Source organism: Papaver somniferum, chromosome 8, assembly GCF_003573695.1.
Source record: "Papaver somniferum cultivar HN1 chromosome 8, ASM357369v1, whole genome shotgun sequence".
NCBI lineage: Eukaryota > Viridiplantae > Streptophyta > Magnoliopsida > Ranunculales > Papaveraceae > Papaver > Papaver somniferum.
This window is the reverse complement of record NC_039365.1, coordinates 155894638-155917400: the sequence shown is the minus strand read 5'-3', so window position 1 is coordinate 155917400 and position 22763 is coordinate 155894638. Positions and strand designations below refer to the sequence as shown.

Genomic DNA, 22763 nt, shown 5'->3' with positions numbered 1-22763 from the left:
GGGATGAAGAGACAACAACAGCAGAGTTTAGGAGGCATGCAAGTTACAGAACAAGACAGATCAACATTACAGCTTTGATGAATATGTTCGAGGCACCTTGGAGAAGGAAAAGAATGGAACGTTAACTGATGAGCAAGTGAACCACGCTGCCACCGCATATCTCCTTTGTGTATTGGGATGTGTCATATTCCCCAATACTTCTGGCAACCGGATCGACGCCAACCTTATACAACTTTTGGATCCTCTCCATGAAGTCGGTGACTATTCTTGGGGCACGGCATGCCTAGCATTCTTGATGGAAGAGTTGAGAAAGGCTTCGAGGCTAGGAACCTGCCAAGTTGCCGGGAACGTGGCTCTATTGCAGGTTTTTTCTTTAACTCTATAACTCACTCTATAGTTATTCGGTAGACAATACATATGATGCATATCCATAACTCCAAATGACGCATATTCGGTAGGAAATGATCCATCTCTTTTCCGAATGTTGGTTATTCGGTGGTTAGGTACTTATTTTGTTTTCCGATTATATACAATCGGAAATATTCTTTTGATATTAGAACCGAATATACAGGCCAGAAAAGCTATAGGTTACTGAACTCCAAATGACGCATATTCGGTAGGAATTATCCATCTCTTTTCCGAATGTTGGTTATTCGGTGGTTAGGTACTTACTTTGTTTTCCGATTATATACAATCGGAAATATTCTTTTGATATTAGAACCGAATATACAGGCCAGAAAAGCTATAGGTTACTGAACTCCAAATGACGCATATTCGGTAGGAATTGATCCATCTCTTTCCGAATGTTGGTTATTCGGTGGCTAGGTACTTACTTTGTTTTCCGATTATATACAATCGGAAATATTCTTTTGATATTAGAACCGAATATACAGGCCAGAAAAACTATAGGTTACTGAACTCCAAATGACATATTCGGTAGGAAATGATCCATCTCTATTTCCGAATGTTGGTATTCGGTGGATAGGTACTCAGTTGTATTTCCGATTATATATAATCGGAAATAATGTTTGGAAATTACTACCGAATATACACAATCTATTTACTAAAACTTGGTTTCTTATGTATATAGGCATGGATCTATGACCACTTCCCTATCCTGAAGTTGGCCGGAGAGAACCCGGGGTGGTGCAAAGGTACTCCTAGAGGAACAAAGTATATATTTGAAGACAACCGTTCTAGGACAAAAGAGCAGCAGTTGATTCGCATGAGGGAGATTTTGGACCAATTGAAGGCCTCGGACGTATGCTTTGATCCATACAAGGAAGATCGAGCCAGTGGGCATATAAATGTTCGGTCGGACTTGTCCCTTTATTTTGGACCATTGTGGCACCCCACAGGATATGTGATGTATAACCCCTCTAGGGTGATGCGACAACACGGGTATATACAACACAACCTGTGGAGAAAATGGGGGATTACTACAAATTGGAGTTGGAGTTGTGCTCTTCTAGTGGTGATAATCTCACGATTGTTCACAGGCCCACCTACTGTTCTTGATAACTGGGATAAGAGGAATGACTTCATTATCGACACTGGTAGACGAACCACCCGAGGTGATGAAAATTCTCCAGACTATATGAGTTGGTATAACAAGGTATCACATCCTTTGGTTATCCGTGAAATCAAATCCAACACGCGGCGGGTTCAAGTTATAATTGTATCATCAAAGACAAACCAGCTGGTTATGATAGACTGGTGCGTGTTCTTATATTTTTGTTCATTTTATATTATTCCTATAAATCTTAGGTAATTACCGTTTGATGTTATGTCATTACGTATAAAAAACAGGTGAATAGGTTCAAGCGTGTTTCCAAAATGTTAACTGCATGCCTGAAGAGCGGAGATCCCATGCCAGCTGAGAAGATCAAAGAGGCTAGAGATCTAGTTGATAATATGGATAACGAAGATTATGCTGCCCAGTTTGGGGAGAAAGTCACGAAGAGGCATCAGCCCAAGGTGGCAGTATCAAAGACGGGTAAAAGAACTCGAGCTTCATCGAGCGCTGAAGCTGCTCCAACTGAAGCTGCTCCAACTGAAGGTGCTCAAACCCGTGGTCGTGCAGGACTGGGAGGTAGTCACGGTCGTAAAGTAAAGAAGAGCAGATAAATGACAATGATTTGTGTTGTACATTCGGAAGTTTGGGTAACTAAGTTAGACAAGTTCAAATGACAATGATTTGTGTGGTACATTCGAATTTTGGTAACTGAGTTAACTTCCGATTATTTCAAGTTCAAAATTTGAAAAGTATCAGTTTTTCCCAAATTCTGATTTTTGGGCCATCGTACATTCAGAACTTTACAAAAAAAATTATCCTCCGAATATTACAAGTTCAAAACAAACCATGCCATGGCTCTAGGTGGTTCCAAGGGCCAATATAGAAGGTTAGACACCCCATATTCGGAAGTTTTGGTAACTGAGTTAACTTCCGATTATTTCAAGTTCAAAATTTGAAAAGTATCAGTTTTTCCCAAATTCTGATTTTTGGGCCATCGTACATTCGGGACTTTACAAAAAAAATTATCCTCCGAATATTACAAGTTCAAAACAAACCATGCCATGGCTCTAGGTGGTTCCAAGGGCCAATATAGAAGGTTAGACACCCCATATTCGGAAGTTTTGGTAACTGAGTTAACTTCTGATTATTTCAAGTTCAAAATTTGAAAAGTATCAGTTTTTCCCAAATTCTGATTTTTGGGCCATCGTACATTCGGGACTTTACAAAAAAAATTATCCTCCGAATATTACAAGTTCAAAACAAACCATGCCATGGCTCTAGGTGGTTCCAAGGGCCAATATAGAAGGTTAGACACCCCATATTCGGAAGTTTTGGTAACTAAGTTAACTTCCGATTATTTGAAGTTCAAAATTTGAAAAGTATCAATTTTTCCCAAATTCTGATTTTTGGGCCATCGTACATTCAGAACTTTACAAAAAAAATTATCCTCCGAATATTACAAGTTCAAAACAAACCATGCCATGGCTCTAGGTGGTTCCAAGGGCCAATATAGAAGGTTAGACACCCCATATTCGGAAGTTTTGGTAACTGAGTTAACTTCCAACTATTTCAAGTTCAAAATTTGAAAACTATCAGTTTTTCCCAAATTCTGATTTTTGGGCCATCGTACATTCGGAACTTTACAAAAAAAATTATACTCCGAATATTACAAGTTCAAAACAAACCATGCCATGGCTCTAGGTGGTTCCAAGGGCCAATATAGAAGGTTAGACACCCCATATTCGGAAGTTTTGGTAACTGAGTTAACTTCCGATTATTTCAAGTTCAAAATTTGAAAACTATCATTTTTTCCTAAATTCTGATTTTTGGGCCATCGTACATTCAGAACTTTACAAAAAAAAATTATCCTCCGAATATTACAAGTTCAAAACAAACCATGCCATGGCTCTAGGTGGTTCCAAGGGCCAATATAGAAGGTTAGACACCCCATATTCGGAAGTTTTGGTAACTGAGTTAACTTCCGATTATTTCAAGTTCAAAATTTGAAAACTATCAGTTTTTCCCAAATTCTGATTTTTGGGTCATCATACATTCAGAACTTTACAAAAAAAATTATACTGCGAGTATTACAAGTTCAAAACAAACCATGCCATGGCTCTAGGTGGTTCCAAGGGCCAATATAGAAGGTTAGACACCCCATATTCAGAACTTTTGGTAACTGAGTTAACTTCCGATTATTTCAAGTTCAAAATTTCAAAACTATCAGTTTTTAGAAGACAATCTTAAATGGGCATCCTATCTTCTTGGTATTGCTTCGGTATTTCCTATTCGTCTTCCGTACGTACTTACTATTCTTTCCCTCGTGACTCTTTCGCGTCCCACCTCGCTCGCAAATCATTTCAAATCGAGTGTTACTAACATGATTATTTTGAACTACCACGCACATGTTATCTTTTGCCTTGTTCATAAGCCATTCCTTTGCCTCCTTCTTACTTCCAAATGTCTAAACGTGCATAAAACAAAACAAATAAGCATAACCATTTAACATATAAATTTTGAAGAAAAAAAAAGTAGTAATGAGTATACCAAATCGTTTGCATAGCATAGGGAAGTGTCGGGCCTCAAATAGAAATCATCAACAAACTCTTCAATGGCCTGCATATGAAAGCAACAAATTATTATACAATAATCGGAGGTTATTAAATAAGTCAAACTGCCGAATATACTATATTCGGAATCCTATCGGTTACCCAAAACACCCGATTTATGCAAATGAATGTACACAGTTTACTGAGTGCAAAAAATGATATAATCGGAAGCTAAAATATATAGTAAAACAGCCGAATATACATAACCGGGAGATAACTTTAATCGATAAACATCCGATTTTCAAGTTTTCAGAAATTTTATTTTGAGGCCACTGTTATATTCGGCAGTCAAATAATGTTAAACTATTACCGATTGTAAAGGATAAGAATACTGAGTTTTGAACTTTTTTGGGGAATTCGTCTTTGGGGCCATTCGGGGGTAAATAACTCTACATAACTACCGAATGAAGATTTTTTTGGAAAACCAGTTTGAGGTTTTTTCTCATATTCGGCAGTAAACTACTATCTTGGAACTACCGAATATACATATTTGGTACTCAGTGTGTTATATTCGTAAGTTTATTCGAGAAATTATCTACCGAATCTGGATAGTTCATGGCATTCAATGCATGCAATAATCGGTTTTTCTTGTTTACAAAAGCACACAAACGCATGCAAATCGAGTATTTGAGTTTCTTAACACAATACATGTGTTTTACATGCATCGTTAGCTTCAATATCAGGCGATTCTCCATTTTCTTCCATGAAAGGGTCGTCTATGTTTTCCTCTCCACAAAAGTTTGGATCATTCAACATATACCCCAAATCGTCTTCTCTAAACGGTCGTGAACCCTCAACATTTTGTTCTTCGCCATGATTCTCACCTTCTTCTTCATATCCATCCATTTTGTAGTGATAAAATGGGTTTTCCCTTTTTTCCTTCACATTCTTCTCTATAACTCTAACAACTCAAAAATGAAAAAGAAATGGAAAAAATGAAACAAAGATCATTCTAATACTGCACCGACTACAATCGGAAGTATGGGTAATATTTTGGCTTCCGATTACAATCGGAGGATAACAATGTTATCATATCCTCCGAATATATAAGGGTAATTTCGCCATTACGAATTACGCGAGATAAGGGCTGGCTACATTTTCCCTTTGGGTGACCTTTTTTGTTTTATTGTTGGCCCCTAAATCCTTTTAAGTGGTCCCTAAAAACGCGAGGATTTTAAGGCCTAGCCAATCGAACGAATTTTTACCCCATAATTAAATTCTTAGAAATCCAATTCTATCCAATTCTTTGAACCTAACGAGGTGTAAATTTAAAACCTTTCCATTAAATAAATGACTTAATTTGGTTTCGTATATATATATATATATATTCGTTTTACATCTTATTAGTAATTTTTAGAGGCTTATAAAAGAGTACCTCATTGCACCTTAACTCTCACCGATATTTAAATTTCCAAGTGACTGGTTAGTTCCTAAGTTTCTTGAGAGATGCAAGGCCAAGAGAGAGTTGAGAGGATGGCAAAGATGGATGCACCATCGAATCAGGAAATGGGTGCACCATCAGATCATGATGTTACATGGAACAAGTCCAAAAACTCCATGAAGACAAGGGCTGCATCTATGCTTGGTAAATCTCTCTCAAGTGTTCTCATATCCAATCTATTCATCGATCTTTGGTTTTAATTATATTCTAAATTAGCTATATATGTTGTTCATAAGAGATGACTTGTAAATTGAAGTGTCATCAGCGGTGATCTTTTTTGTCTTGCAGTTTTTTTGTTGCATGTTGCTGCTTTTTCTGCTTCAAGACCTGTGAATGTTGCTTGGATACACTTTGCTGTTGCTGCTAATATATAGACATGTGAACCTTGCTTGGGTACAGTTAGCTGGAACAGCAGTGTGTTGATAATTAAATGTGTGAAAGGAATATTATTGTACCAGTGTATTGTGTTTATATATGTCGTCTGTGTGATGGTGAAGGTACGAAGAGGACGATGATCTGTATTTATTGAGTAAGACTTTACTGTAATAGGTAAAAACATCAACGACCTTGTCGGTGTTTCTATGTTTGTGTTCGTTTTTTTATCATGCTTTTATTTACTTGTTAAGTGTTGAAACAACTTGACTGTTAATAGCAACCAGTCGATCTTATTCATACGATAATAATAACACGATGAGGTTTTAACAAAAGCATATCCAGAGAGCGTACCATCATATGGTGGTTGAATGTGACAGAATATAGTTACTCATTTCGCCAACGATTTATTTGACGGTGAGTGGTAGGATGACGGTCACTATCCCTATCCCCTGTGGCAATAATAGTTGACTTATTTGGTCCTGCGTAAAGCAAAATTTTGACCCCAAGAAAAACATGGATTGCTGCTATGGATGTTCACAATTCCTAATCAATGGATGTTCTATCGTATATGAATTTTGGTATACCTCTAAGTAAGTTTGATATCCTTTATAAATGATTTTGGAATAAAAAAAAAGAATTTTTTTTGAAGATGCTTCTGATCTACTGTTATGTGCCACTACCCCTATCTCCCGTACATTTATATAGGAATCTGTTGGCGCGCTTAAATTATTTTTTGATGGCGCTGTTCGGTGGTGTTATGTTCAGGAAAACGCGATCTCTCTCTCTAGGGTAGGCAAATGTCTACTAGAAATAAATCTTCAATTAATGAAACAAGTTAATCCTTCCCTTTAAAATGTCTACGAGCATCTTAACTAAATTATTTCTTTCCTTTAAAATGACTTCATTTTCATATTCATTTATGGTGAGTTTGGATGCAGAAATTACGTTTCCCAGGGATTTATAATCCCATGAAATTATAAATTTCGGGATTCATTTAAATTCCATGCGTGTTTGGTAACCAAATAAAAAATTCCAGGAATATGGTAAATTCTCCATTTGAAATTTCCTGTCCCGTTTGGCATCACCTTCCAAATCCTAGGATTATCATAATACTCTCCCTTGGATTACTTTGAGTTGTTTGGTTAATTTTTCCATAGAAAAGGAAACGAAAACCACAAACTGACAAAAGCATAAGGTGCACAGATTGCCTACACCCAGAACATAACATTTTGTCTGCACCTGACACCCACTTATGAATGCGTATAGTTGCAGTGACATCTGCGCTTCCCAAAAAAAAATAATCAAAAGAACCAAGGCCTGAACCATGGAAGTTCTGGTCGTACCATGTTGTCAGTAATCATGATCATAATATAACACAGAATTTTAACCAAAACACAAAGACAATTATAAAAAAACTATTAAATTTTAATCAAAATATTAATCCAAAATTCAAAACAAATTAAATTGTAGCAAAGTATCTAAAGATTAACCAAGTACGACTTATTCGCTATGCAACCTTTTCGTCGTAAGGTTCCTATACTCTCTTGAAAACGACAACCACTAGAAATCGCTCTGAACATTCAAATTCATCCGTAGCCATAGCTTTCGGTCTTCAAAACTCATAGTCAAGAAGACCTTCCTTCTTTCAACGTAAAGTAGCAACCAGTTGATAGCATCTAACCTGATATGGGTTTCCAAATGAAGTTCTTCCAATGCCTTCTGGCATTCTTCCCAGCATGACTTGTCCATTTCATTTCTTTTATCCATGTCACTTGCAACACGTCCAATTTCTTTATGTAGTCCGTTTATTTCTTGGCCCAAAGTTGCAGCAATTGAACGGGTGCGCTGTTTTTTAAGATGCTCAAGATTGTTACCTGGTTGGCTTGAGGCAGAACGCTTATCACCTGGTTGGCTTGAGGCAGAACGCTTATCACCTGGTTGGCCTGACGCAGAACGCTTATCACCTGGTTGGCTTGATGTTCCTCTAGCTGATGAATATGGCCCAAAAATTATTCCTCCACTCATTCCTGCTGCAGATGATGTATATGAACTATTATCATGTCCATCATCAGGATAATCATCCAAGTTGAATGATCCAGGAGGTAAAGGTTCATAATCTTCAGTCATCATTCCCGTCGTAGTTTCCTTTGTGCCCATAGCAGGTTCATCTCCCAATACTTCAAGAATCTCAGTATACAAGTCCACTGACTTGTTCTTCAGATGCTTCAACTTTGGTCTCACCTGTATTCAATGAATACATCGTTATCCCCAGTAACCAAATCAAAAATGAAACAAAGATGTTATGGTAAGGGGAGTACTAAAAATAAGAATGATTACTTACTTCCAAAGCATCATCCCAAACAGATGAATCAGCCATAAGCTTATTATTTTCATAGTCCCAGCCAAACCCACTTAATCCCATGAGTTCTTTCACGCCCTTCATAAGCTTTCTCATAGTTTTCAACCTATTTTGCACATTAAGTTTTGTCAGCGTATGCGTGCAAAGGGGTTGCACTCTTTTCACAACAGCTACAAATGCGGGTGCCTTCCAACCCGCTTGGCCTCCTTTAGCTTTGTTTCCCAACAGTTGTTGTTCTTTCAAAGTTTCCAACATTTCATTGTCCATCGTAGTAGTCCAAGTAATGTTGTCACTTTTCTGCTGCACTTGATCGGATTGAGGAGAGCCATCTTCCAAAAAAAACATATCTAACCTGAAATCAAGCAAGACAAAGAAAAAAGATAATTTAGCTCCAATTATGTATTTGTAAGAAAATTAGCATATTATGCAATGTGTCGTGAATCCGTGATAATATAAGACAGTCCCGACACTCTATACAGACTGGTTATGAATCCAATCATAAGATCCAATACAAAAAGTAAATCAAACAATTCAAAAGAAGAAACGATTAATATTAAATTCATAACATAGTTCGTAACGATAAACCAAACAGTAAATCAAACGATAAGAAATTCAACCAATGACCATTATTCCCACTATAAGCATGCCACATCGTAAGTGCTAGATGATCTCTAAATCCAGACCAATTGGCATTAGGCTCTAATCCTATAACATTGTCTCTCAATTCCGTAAAGTCTTCATGCTCTTCCTCAGGGGAATCTTCCCATTCATCACCAAAATCAGTAGGATCCACCTCCCTTATTATGTTATGCATAATATAACATGCTAATATAATTTTTGTTATCCACAGAATTAAAAGGAGATGTCCTTAAGTATGAAAATCTCTTTTTTAGCAGACCAAAAATACGTTCCACCACATTACGTAAAGAGGAGTGACGGTAATTATACAGCTCTTTTGGGTTTGACGGTTGTTTCCCATGATGATCAGACAAATAAAATCTAGTCCCACGATAAGGAGTTAAGAATCCCGGGGCAAGCGAAAATCCAGCGTCTCCGAGGTAATACTTGTCTATGGCACAAAAATAAATATAAGTAAGAATATGTAAAATTACCTACCTAATCTCTAAGAAATTAAGCTTAAAAATGAGATAATTTACCTTTAGGAATGGTTAGTTTTTCTGCACAAGTAGTCACAGCAGATCTTAAAAGTCTATTGTCATGGGCAGATCCTTCCCAACCGGCTAATACATATGTAAATTTCATGTCAAATGAGCAAGCAGCTAAAACATTGTGTCTAATATCTCCCTTTCGGTTACGATAACGCGGTTGGTCTTCTAATGGTACAGTTGCTGGCATGTATGTACCGTCTATTGCACCAACCCAATCCTACATATAACATTTCAAATTATTCAGTCGATCTACATACGTGAACTGTGTATATACAAATAAATTATTGAATCGATACCTTAAAATATGTCATGGCCCAGCCTTGCCTATCCCCCATTAACGGTGAAAAGTTCGCGCGAGCAGGCTTTACCCATTCTTTACCAAGCCTTAATATTGCAAGCAGTACATTGTGGAAGTGTCGATGTACTGTTTCAGTTGACCTTATAACATTAAACCCACTGTGTCTCATTTTTGTGTCGTGCCTTATGATAAAAAGGAAGATAGCCACTTGCTCTCGTATGCCAACCCATCGATTACTTTCCAACCCCGCCCCTTCTAAAATTTGACATATTCTATGGAATGTATATCTGCTAACTCTAAGCATATCCCTACAGGTGTTTTTGTTCTCTCCGAAAAGTCTTTTTAGAGCAAGTTGTCGCTCATATTCCCGATTCCTAGATGGTTCCTTCTCTAAATACAACGTGGATATCATGGATAATCCAGCTTGAAAAGAAACTATAGCAACAATACAACATAACCATGCAACTACATCCCAATCAGTAGGAAACAACATCTTCCTACATTTACCAACAAACCGATTGTATCGGATAATCAACAATATTTTATCAAAATCAAACAAGACTATTTTTATAGAAAATAAAAAAAAAAACAATAATAATCATCATCAAAATATATTATCGTCTATTATATGTGGACACACACAACATGGCTAGCATAAACAGAAGTAAGCAAACACATAAAACATAACAACAGAGATCAAAACAACTTCAAAATCAGAATTGCAAATGCAACCATGAAACTCCAACTTACTGGTATTTAGTGAATAAGACTATGTGGATTAAAGAAAACGATATAAAAGTTGATTAGATACATCACAAAGTCACTGAGGATAACAGTAACTTAACCACCACCGAACTAACATGCATGTGATTGGGGACACAGATCTAACTTGTACTAACAAAAATATGGCAAAAGATATCAATAAACAAAATAGATCAAAATCGTTGTTTGTTATAGTGAAAAAAAATGGAACATTAATAATCAATCAACCTAACCAAAAAGAAGATAGATGCATACTATAAATCAAATAAACGCATATGCATTAAAAATCAAAATGATTATCGATTAGGGTTTAAGTATTTTACCTTTGCGGATTCAACGAGGAAAGGATAAAAGATAAACTGGCGGGAGGGTGGCAGGAGGGTAAAAAGAAATCTGGAGGGGAAACCAACCGAGCAAGGGATTTTATAGGGGATTTTAGGGTTTAATTTATGTGGGCCCATAAATCCCTCGTTAAGTTTTCCAGCAAATCTTAGGGGGGGGGGGGGGGGGGGGGGTCGGACTCAAAATGAAGGATTTGCTGGAAAAGTGATTCCTATGGGAAACGTGAATCCAGGGAAATTTGACAACCAAACATACCGAGGGAAACCGAATTCCACCAAATCCTCAGGCCCCATAAATCCCACCTCTAAAATTCTGCATCCAAACCCACCATTAGTACATTTTATTAATCTTAGTTTTAAAGTAGAGGCCTATAAAAGATTGCCTTATTGGACCTTAAGTCTCACCAACATCCCAACTGCTAACAACACACAAAAAGAGAAGGAACTCTTTGGAAAACCAACAGCTTGACTCCGGCCGTGCGATTTTGACCAAAGTCAAGGCGCTTAGATCATCTTCTTCTGCATTAATGACGAATCCCTCCCAGATCCTGGTATTCCTGTCATGGATCCAGCCTTCCCTCCCCTTTCTGGTTCTTCTAAACCCTCAATAGTCCCAAAAAATCTTAACACTTCTTCATCAGAAAACACCCTAAAACCTAAATCTAATTGGAGTGGAGCAGCTGGTAGATCGAGAACAATTCTCCCAAGTTCATCGGCTGATTTGTGTTATCGCCCACCAGTATTGGTTGACGGTGAATTGATTTCCAGAATTCGTGCACCTGCTTTAGTTAACCATATGGCAGATTGTGAAAAACTCGTACTATGAGGCTTTGTAGGTCGTCTTCTTCCTTACATTCAAGTGAAGGGAGCAATAGAGAAAGCGTGGAATCTTAAGGGTGAACTTTCCATGACAGTACATGAAGAGAAAGCCTTCATTCTAAAATTTACTTTGGAAGAAGATAGAATCACAGCTCTTGAACATGGCCCAATGTTCATCTCTCACACCCTTTTCATAGTCATAAGATGGGAACCTTTCATTGAGCAACAACTAGAGAACATTCAAGCTATACCAGTTTGGATGACCATCAGAAAAGTTCCAGTATATGTTTTCAACTCTACAGGGCTAAGCTTCATAGCTTCTGTTGTAGGGAAACCTCTGCTCCAAGATGGACCAACGGCGGCAAGAACTAGAATGTCTTTTGCTCGTGTTTATGTAGAAATAAACCCCAAATCTGTACTCAAGAAGGAGATCACAGTCGTGTTTGATGATGGGTATAAATGCACTGTTGATGCTGATTATGCTTGGAAACCAGCCCAATGCCCAAGTTGTTCGACCTTTTGTTACAGTGAAGCTCGATGCCCAAAGAAGGTTAGGGAACAACCAACTCCCACCTCAACTGCATTCTATGCTCCCAAACCTAAATCCAATGTTGCAACTTCAAGTGATCCAATGCGCACGCAAAATTCAGAGTCTACACCTCCCACAGAAGGCTCATAATGGCAACCAGTCAAGCACAAAAGGAGAGCTCCTAACATTGGTGGTGCAAGTACAAACATAGAAGCTTAGGTTACTCCTCAATACCCTCCAGGATTTGAACCTGTCAGAGTTCAACAACATGGCAACAACATACCTCAGCAACCCCCAGTACAAAATTCTTTTCTGTTTTGGAGCAGGCATGAAATACTGAGACCCTGGAGACTATGGAAATCTTTAATGAACAAAAGAAGCAGGTGTTGGGGAATATGGAAGTTACAAGAGAACATCAACCAAAGGAGGGTACCATTCACAATCCAAAGGACTTAAACAATACCCCAACTCCGAGTTTGCTGGTGAACCAAAGTGTGAGTTTGCAGGGGGACCCCAAGCTAAACATTAAGCCGCCTGTCTCACATTCGAGTATGAAGGGTTTGGACCAGAAAAAGATTGGTCGTGTTAGACAAGCTCCCTATCGGCTTGTTTCCGATGAATAACATCGGTGGATGGAACACCAGGGGACTGAATGATCCCCTGAAACAAGTGGAGGTGAGGAATTTTATTAGAAGTAGTGATTTGAAAATTTGTGGCTTGGTAGAAACAAGAGTCCAAGAGAATAACAAAGTCAGAATTAGAAACAACATCCTTTCTGGATGGTCCTATTTAGACAACTATGCTCATCACCCCCTGGGAAAATTCTGGCTAATGTGGGATCAAAACCTTGCAACAGTTGATATTCTAGATAGTACTGATCTTTGATAAAGCTTATATTATGAATTCAACCCCCCCTCCCCCCCAATATCAATCATCTATGGGCATAATAGTGAGAGCGAAAGAGAATACTTGTGGAATAGTTTGAGAAACTTATCATCACAAAACTCTATCCCGTGGGTCCTTCTAGGAGACTTCAACACTTACTTATACTCCAATGAGAAAGAAGGTGGTGCTCCAGCTGATCCCACTGCACTATCAAACTTTCATGGGTGTTTACAAGATGCCGAACTCTTTGATTTCCCTTACATTGGTAACTTCCACACTTGGTCCAACAGACAAGACACTCAAACAAGAATAATAGGGAAACTAGACAGAATTTTAGTTAATATGGCTTGGATGGAGTGTTTCAAAGATTCAATTGCAGAATTCCTTACTAATGGCATCTATGATCATTCCCCTATGGTCATCAACACTTTTGCAGATAAAGGAACATGCCCTAAGGCATTCAGATATTTCAACACTTGGGCTGATGAGCCTGACTTTTTTGAGGTTATGGAGGCTGCTTGGAACATTCCTGTTCAAGGTACCTCCATGTACAAGTTTGTAACAAAACTCAAGAATGTGAAAATGCATCTTATAGCTTGGAGGAAAAGCAAGTTCACCCAATTCAGTGCTCAAGTGTCTGCTGCAAAACAAAATATGGAAAACACTCAAAGATCCCTTCAAATCAACCCTTTCTGTCCTACAACGATCAATGAAGAAAGAGCTGCTGTCACAGACTTTGCTAACAAAGCAAGGCATGAAGAAGCTATGAAGAAACAACAGTCCAGGGTACAATGGCTTAAACTTGGGGACAACAACACTCCTTTCTTCCACAAATCTATTCTAGAGAGGAGGGCAAGGAACAAAATTTTGATTCTGCATGATGACAATGGGAATCGGCTCTCAACTGATGCTGACATAGCTAATGAATGTGTCACCTATTACAAAACAATGTTTGGGCAACAAGCATCCACCCCCATTGACATCAATGCTTGGGACCAAGTAGATCTTCATCAAACTATTACTGAGGAGGATGCTGCTGCTCTAGAACACAGTGTCACTGCCGATGAGATTGTATATGGAATATCAACCATTGACTCAGATAAAGCCCCAGGGCCAGATGGGTTCTCTTCCCACTTCTTCAAGAGCTGCTGGAGAATCTTAGGAGCAGACTTCATCAATGCCATTAATAGCTGCTTCTCAAGTGCTAAACTGCTGGGAGAGGTGAATGCTACACTCCTCACTCTTATTCCCAAAATACCTCATGCCTCTTCTCTTAATGAATTTAGACCAATTGCTTGTTGCAATGTCATGTACAAATGCATCACTAAGATACTGACTGTCAGAAGCAAGCATATAGTGAAATACTTGGTTAGCCCTTGCCAGTCTGCTTTCATTTCAGGGAGGTCCATCCAAGACAATATCATGCTAGCTCATGAACTCTTAAGGAACTATCATAGAGACAATGGTACTCCAAGATGCACATTGAAGATAGATTTGAAGAAGGCTTGTGATTGCATTAGATGGGATGCTTTACTCATGGTGCTGCAGAAATTCCACTTCCCTCCAAAGTTCATCAAATGGTGGCAATGTGCATCACTACTCCCAGGTTTTCCATTATGGTCAATGGGTCTGCTTATGGTTATATTCAAGGTAAAAGGGGAATTAGGCAAGGATGCCCCCTCTCTACGTACCTCTTTGTTTTGCTTATGGAATTATTCAACTCCTTAATGCTGCAACAAGTTCAATCTGGCTTTTACACCCTGCATCCTAAGTGCAAAGACCCCACTATCACCCATCTCTGCTTTGCAGATGATCTTCTAGTGTTCATGAATGAAGATATTAAGTCTGCTAGATCTTTGGCCACTGCCCTTTGTACCTTCTCTGCCAGAACTGGGTTAGTTGTCAACAACAACAAGAGCAACATTTTCTTATCTTCAGTTGATAGTGTGACAGAGTTTGGCATTAAAACAGTTCTTGGTTTTGAACCTGGCTCCCTCCCAGTCAGATACCTTGGATTACCACTCTTGTCTACTAGGCTTTCACATGCTGACTGTGCTCCCCTTGTAGACCATGTTATTACTAGAATCCAATCATGGAAGGCAAATACTCTTTCTTATGTTGGGAGGATCTTACTTATCAAGGCAGTTCTAAGCAGTATGCTTGTTTTCTGGACAGCTTGCTTTGTCCTTCCTAAGAAAACTATAAAGGCTCTTAACACTATCTTCAGAAACTTTCTTTGGGCTTGTATTGATCTCACTTACAAGCACCCATCTGTAAATTGGACTATTATTTTCATGTCATTCAAAGAGGGTGGGCTTGGCATCAGATGCATAGCTACCACAAACACAACTGCCAACCTCAGACATATCTGGGACATTGTCAGTAAGAAAGACACCATCTGGGTTAACTGGGTCTACAAGAACCTCATCAAAAACAAATATTTCTGGTACCTAAAGACTCCATCTGACCGCTCTTGGTGTTGGAGAAGGATCTTAGTGCATAGAGAGGCTGCAAGACAATTTATTCTCCACTTAATTGGCAATGGGAATGGAACCAAGCTCTGGAAGGACAGATGGCTCCCATATGATACCCTTTATAACCATTTTTCTCCTCAACTAGCTTATGATTCTTACCACCATATTGATGCTACTGTGAGCAGCTGTTTAACCAATGTACAATGGTCCTTATCTCCTAATATTTCAAATGATCTCACAAACTTCACTGAAGCTATGCATGAAGTGAAGACAGATCCCTTGTTGGAAGATAGGCTAGTGTGGACAACCAGTAAGAATGGAGAGTACACCCTGAAGGATACTTATGATGGACTCAAAACTCAGCTACCAACACTATCTTGGACCACTCTAGTTTGGTTCAATAAATGTATCCCAAGACATTGCTTTATAGACTAGATGCCAATGCATAGGGTCTTGAAGACCAGATACAAGCTACTTTCCTGGGGCTTGAATGTGGATCCTACCTGCACCCTTTGCAACCTGATGATGAAGGATGACTACCATATTTTTTTCAAGTGCAGATTCTCCACCATTATTTGGAACATATTATTAAGAAAGTTGGGGCTAAGAGGGATAAGACACACAGATTTGGATCAACAAATTGGCTGGTGTGTGCAAAATCTCAAAGGGAACAAGGATGTTGGCATCATCAGGAAATTAACATATAATGCTTTCATCTACCACATCTGGTGGGAAAGAAATAGAAGAATATTTACTCAGAAAAGCTTAACCCATGAACTTGTTTATGATAAAATCATTGAGGAGGTGGAAATTAAACTTTTTGATACTGCCATCATCATGCCAGACAACCCAGAAAGTAGAGATTTAACCAATGCTTGGAGGTGTGATACTAGGTTCCTCACTGCAGCCCATATGGAAGTTCCATGGCTGAAACCTGCTGAAGATGAAGTGGCAGTCAATACTGATGGGTCCATGGCTGATTCAGATGCAGGATATGGGTCTATCATCAGAGACCACAATGGTACCCCTCTGGATGCAGTTGCAGGTAGCCCGACCCCCCTCTCCATTACACATCATGAATTACAAGGAGTGGAAGCAGGTTTTAAACTGGTTGTCACAAAAGGTCACTCAAAAGTCTCCCTCAGGACTGACTCCATGACGGTGGCCACCTATCTGCTGAGTTATGACCCCAAACCCCCTTGGCATTGTCATCATGTATGGGAGTCCATCCAGCGCTATAGAGCCTTGCTAGCTGAAGTGACTATATTGCACAATTACAGGGAAACTAACAGAGCTGCTGATGCTTTGGCTAGTTCAAAACCATCTGGAGTTTTTATAATAATTGATCCCACCAATTTTGATGAGAAGCTGAAAAGGATCATAGAAGAAGATGCTTCTGGGAAGCTGTATAAAAGAATTAGATAGATTTTGGTCTATTTGACCTCCTTTTTTGGCCACTAATGGTTTTTTCTTGTAGTTTTTTAGCTTTCTTTGCTTCCTTGTTTTTTCCTTTCCAGTTTTTCCCTTTGTAAAGTTGGGGTCTCCTTAACCCCTTTCTTTTTCAAAAAAAAAAAACATCCCAACTCCTGATTAGTTCCTAAGTTTCTTAAGAGGAACAAGACAGGAGAGAGTTAAAAGGAGAGGCGAAAAGCCAAAAATGGATGCACCACCATCAAATCCGGATATGGCTGACATGTAACCTGCCCAAACACGCCGCCAACACAACGACTACCTTGTAGCTTGGACATAAATATCTCTCCTGTTCTCATATCTAATTAGAAAGGAAACCGTAGATCGGGCGATCCAACTAGGGCGTGAGTTTGTTTGTAAATCTAAAGCTTGGACACGATATTTTCCTCTTAAAAATATCACACCTTATATATTTAAGGCAATTCTAAAATTATGAATGCAAATTTTTGTAATCGGACTTAAAAATATCATGTCTTTTTGCCCTAGTATTTTTCCCTTAACATCAATTAACCTTTTCAGAGTTTTCTTCATAGACAAATAAAAATTTTAAATCTCCTTTTGTGTTTCTCCATAAACAAATGGATTTTTTAAATTGTTTAGTGGGATGTTGGAGAAATCTGAATTATCTTTTAGAGAGCAGGGAGATCAATGTTTCGATTGTGTATACTCAACACACCTGAGAAACAAGTTGATTTTCTAGTGTTACCAGCCAGACATCAACTGAGACTATCAGAAGCATTGTTCTTACAGATATGATCTGCAGTCGCACCACTTGGATGATGTGCTCCAGACTGATATTGATTGGTTTTCCTGTATGCTGGGCTTCAGAATGGCTACCAATGTTTCCTAAATATCTCTCCTGTTCTTAGGTGAAATTTTAAACTATTGGTTAGGTGCGATCTGTTGATGCACTTATAAGGTTTTATACAAAATAAGTAAAGAACAGCCAGGACACGTCCAGATTTTTCTTGGTTAGGTGCATTGCAACAAAAAAATACGGTTACAATATCATCAACTTTGGAGGTTGAATCATACAGGACACGTCCAGATTTTTATTTTCGCAAAGTTTCTTGAATTTAGTAGGTGCGAATCAATCTGCTGAAAATCCTTGGGTTCCTCTTTGATAAAGAAAGTAAAGAACACATGATGACATACCAATTCAGCTAAGACGGAAATTCTATGTACTATCCCAGTCTATCAATAAATGCTAATAGAGTATCAAATTTGAATTGTTTGAAAGGATGAGTGTCCCTGCGAATGTTTTTTACTTCTATGTATTACAGTGCCATTAAGGTTACAGCAAATGGAACAGCCAAAGAGCCTACCATAATTGCAACTGGTAGGATGAGCGTCATTATACCTGATCTTCAGCTGTGCGGCAGTCATGATAACCAACATTTTCCCTCCCTAACTCGATGAAGCAAGAATCCAAAACAACCATGTTAACCATCCAAATATGAAGCAACCGAGTTCTACTCCAAAAAACACATTCTTAACACGCTTGAATCATATTGATGAAACCATGAGTTACAAAGGAGTTGAAACTATGAGTATACGTGTGAACAATAAGGGAGTTGCAAAGGAGTTGAGAAGATCTAATAATAATCAGAAAATGTAAAGGCAGGCAATGGCAGTTAGGAGTGTAGTTAGCAATATTGAAACCAGGTTCACGGCATTGTTGTCCAGGATGCTTAGTCCAGATATCCTCTTCACTGTGGGTCCAGGATTTGCCACCACCTTCAATGTAAAGATAAACAGTCAAAAACTAACTTAATCTTTGTGTAAAACTAACTCATATACGCTGCTCAAGCTAAAGAGATGTATGTCAATATTTCCCGCTTCTACTCAGGTTTCTCTCAGATTTTCTTACACAAAGCTTATGTAACTATGTGATATAGGTTATAACTTATAAGGTTTCTCTCAGTCTTTAGTAAGCCAAAAGCTCTTGGGAATGTACGGAAACATCAAAAGAACTAGTAACATGGTAATGAAAGCCCTTGATGGTTTTTTTTCATTTTGGCAAACGCCTTAGCTGTTTCAACTTGTTTTGAAAGATAATCATGTTCTCAGAATTTATGAATGCCACTTATCTTCCCCATTTAAAGTTCTGAACCGCCAATCCATCATGACACAGAATGCCAAAATCTAATCCCCAACTAGATTAGTGGACTAGGTCAAATATCAGTGCAGATTACCAGTTCCAGAAGAGGGGTTGAGTACGTTTTAAAAGAGGTTTCATTTGAAGCTCATCATATAACTAGTGTATTAAAACTGAAATGTTTGTTTTGATCTTACTCGTACCTTGTTTCTGACGGTGCAAAACCCGCTAAATTGCATTGTTGCCCCCAACAAAGAGTCTATCACACTTCCGCCTAATCCCGCAATTGCAGCAAGAGGTATTACCAATAACTGCTTCAGTGCTACGTCAGACGAGCATTTCGTTGTAAAGTATCCAGAGATAACAAATGTCAACCCAACAACAGTGCCTGCTGCTGCAGCTGCTAATAATCCTGTAGTTGTCACTGCACCATTTGTACCCTTTCGAACTGGCTGAGAAGTTTACATAAGAACATGTATTAGCATAGACGATTTCAATATTATATCAGTCAGGTATCACAGAAATACAGATTATATAGCAAAAGTCTGGTGAGGAAGTTCACTGGACACTCAAACTTGTTATTAAAAAGTGACACTAAAGATCTACATAAGGTTGATGGCATCGCAGAGTGTTCCTTTGATACTACAAGAAAATTATTTCTAGAAGATTACTAGAATTCTATGAAACGAACAGAAAGTAAATATGGCTCCCAATATAAAGCAAGAAAACATCTGTACACCGAAACGAGTTAACCATAAGTTTTGTTAAAAAACTAAAAGGGCAAAAGTTATCAGACGAATGTTATTATTACTGAGAGACTGGTATGATGTATCTAAACCAACTACGTACATCATTCAAGTACATTCGTCGAAGCTATATCCTAACCTAAAGAAGCTATATCCTAATCTAAAGGAAAGAATTTACACTACTTGAGCTGTCACAATTTTTGTAAATCCTCAAACATGGTGTGAGAGCTTGTATGCTGGATCTCATTTCATGACGTGATTCACATCAGAATTCTTTTTTTACAGCTTAGAAGAAAAATAAGAAATTACTGAAGTTATTTTTATAGAAAGTGGGAGATAACAGAAACAAAGCACATTGAGCGGTAACAAGGGCAACATTGATCTCGGTAAAGATTACAACAACTGGTTGAAATGTCATATAACTGGTAGAACCACAATAGCTGTAGTAGATACAAGATGAATGAGTACAATTTTTTTTTTTCTGAAGTCACTGGTAGAGAGATGGAACCCTAGAGCAATATCATTGTAAAACATATCCCTAAAGGTTAAGCATACCTTGAAAGTTGTAATTAGGCGTGGCTGACCATTGCTAAGCATCCCAATCTCAGATGACCAAGTATCTCCATTACAGCAAGCATAATGTCCAATTACACCACCAATAAGGCATGTAATAAGTGACGACTCTTGTGAATCTAAGCACTTGTCTTGCCATCCTGACATTTTCCCAAGAATCACAAGCAAAACCATTGCAATTCCGCTATTCGCTAGAACTTGAATCCTGTTAGGTAGAATAACAATAGCGTATTCACAATCCATCAAGTGAAATTGAAACTAATCCCTGACTACCTCAAAAATTTGCAGCTTTGCATCCATTTTTTGTTTTTATTAATGACCCAATGTCTAAAATCTCTTAAAAAATCTAATTTCTCATTCAAAAATCTAAGCAAAACCCATGAAATAGAAGGCATTATCTTACCAATTTCTTTGCCCCCCTTCTTTAAACTCAGCATCAATACTTCTCTTCTTGTCTTCTCCAACTTTTGTAAGTTTAGACGAAGTAAAGAAGAACACAAGTATTAAAGCTCCAAACCTATTTAATAGATTCATTTGATTCAACAACAAAAATCGAAATTCAAATTCAAAACTTCCAAAAGTCCAAGAAGAGGAAAGATTTGGTAATGGAACCTGTATCCAATTGCAATATGGCCAGACATGATTAGAAACCCAGCAATTGCACCCGATCCATCAAGGGATTTTCTTTTGTAAGCTCTAATTGCGATTAACGATGAGAGAATCACAGCGACTACCAATTGTTGAATCTCCATTTTCACAAATTCTGTACTGGTTCTCTCTCAGCTTACCAGTCATACATACATGAGACGAAATTGGGCAGTGTATGATTTTATAAAAGAAATGAGATAGTTCCAAAAATGCCCCGTTTCGTTTTTCAGTCCGTACATGTGTTTCTCCAGCTTGAAAACACTGTTGACCGACTATGAATCGTTATCAAATACTGAATTCTCGGTGAAGGGTCGGTGGAAAAGCCTATATAAGGCTTAATAGCCGAGTTTCAGAATACAAATTTTGAGAGAGGAAAAAATAGAGAAAAGGAAGAGAGATGAGAGGTTATATTCTATTCTAGGGTTTATCCCTTTAGAGCGTCCACAATGGACGACTAAACCCAAATATAGTGTCCAGTTGATAGGCGTAGTGGGACGGACCATCGATCAAAATTTGATCAAAGACTAAAATCCAGACCAAATTTGGTCTGCGACCAAGACCAAACCCAAATATAGTCGGGCGTTTATATAGTCCACGCCCCATAACCAGGCGGACGTATAGTCCACGTCCCACCCCAGGCGGACGTATAGTACACGCCCCACACGAGGCGAAAGTATAATGCACGCCCGTCTTTTTTTTTTTTAATCTTTTGTGTGGGGCGGGCTTAATACCTCCGCCCCACTCTTTACAAATTTCAAATGCATGGGGCGGGCATAATACTTCCGCCCCACTTTTTTTCCTTTTTTTTTTCTACACCGGGCGAACGTATACTCCCCGCCCCACACCAGGCGTTGGTATATTCTACGCCCCACACCAAGCGTTGGTATAATGTCCGTCTGACCAAATTTAGTTTTTCCACCGTAGGGTCACACACCAGATTAAACCCAAAATTTGGTCTTTTTTTTCCTCTTTGGTCTTTGGTTATACTCGCACCACTGCAGTTGCTCTTAGGGGAAAACCAAGTTTTCTTCAAATCCTTCTTCCATATATTTTTCATGGGTTTTAGTAAACTCATGTGTAGCTAAATTTTATTCATCAGGGATGATTTCAAAGTCCTGCATAATGGAATTCTAATTCTTTTTACGAGTTTATTTTAAGTTGATTTTTCTTGTCATTTGTCTCTATTATTTTTAGTGTCTAAGATTATCATTGGGTTATTTAATTGGCCATTTGAATATACCTGATGATAATTCTTATACAAGTATTGGGATTGGTGATACGTGTAATAGTCACTCTCAATTTCATACACAAGTAGTACATCGCAAAAGCTGACAGAGGGATTATGTTAAGCAATTGTGTATAGAGATGACACTAGTAAGCAGACCGAGCTTATGCGTCTGATGCTAGGATCAACCTAATTCACAAACTGTAATGCATTTGATGGGTTATACCTTGAGAGCTTATTCATGGTGGCTCAGATGGATAGAATCTGGTAGTCGAGCGCTTCCGTATCTAGTGACAACAGGAATTCCGGAGATAGCAGAGCTTATTGCTATTCTACGGTTGGTGATAACAAGGAATAAACAAGTATTTTTATGTTCAGTGGCGGCGAATGATTCCTAATCATCTTTGCTTTCTTATTATATTTTTA

The 22763-nt window shown here is 38.3% G+C and overlaps 3 protein-coding genes across 3 annotated transcripts; 2 read left to right on the top strand and 1 right to left on the bottom strand.

Moving 5' to 3' along the window:
* The first annotated feature begins 11432 nt into the window (after positions 1-11432).
* Positions 11433-12368, top strand: LOC113306276. Its single transcript, XM_026555233.1, has 2 exons — positions 11433-11622; positions 11707-12368. The coding sequence occupies exons 1-2, from the start codon at positions 11433-11435 to the stop codon at positions 12366-12368; spliced, it is 852 nt and encodes a 283-aa protein (XP_026411018.1).
* Positions 12369-13445: 1077 nt separating this feature from the next.
* LOC113306274 lies at positions 13446-17002 on the top strand. The gene is made up of 3 exons (XM_026555232.1): positions 13446-14568; positions 14652-15900; positions 16138-17002. Exons 1-3 carry the CDS (start codon positions 13446-13448, stop codon positions 17000-17002), a joined length of 3237 nt encoding a protein of 1078 aa, XP_026411017.1.
* Positions 17003-18209: 1207 nt separating this feature from the next.
* Positions 18210-21379, bottom strand: LOC113303631 (protein PGR). Its single transcript, XM_026552677.1, has 5 exons — positions 21077-21379; positions 20868-20981; positions 20447-20669; positions 19349-19597; positions 18210-18784 (listed from the first exon to the last, which is right to left on the bottom strand). The coding sequence occupies exons 1-5, from the start codon at positions 21214-21216 to the stop codon at positions 18653-18655; spliced, it is 858 nt and encodes a 285-aa protein (XP_026408462.1). The 5' UTR covers positions 21217-21379; the 3' UTR covers positions 18210-18652.
* Positions 21380-22763: the final 1384 nt, after the last annotated feature.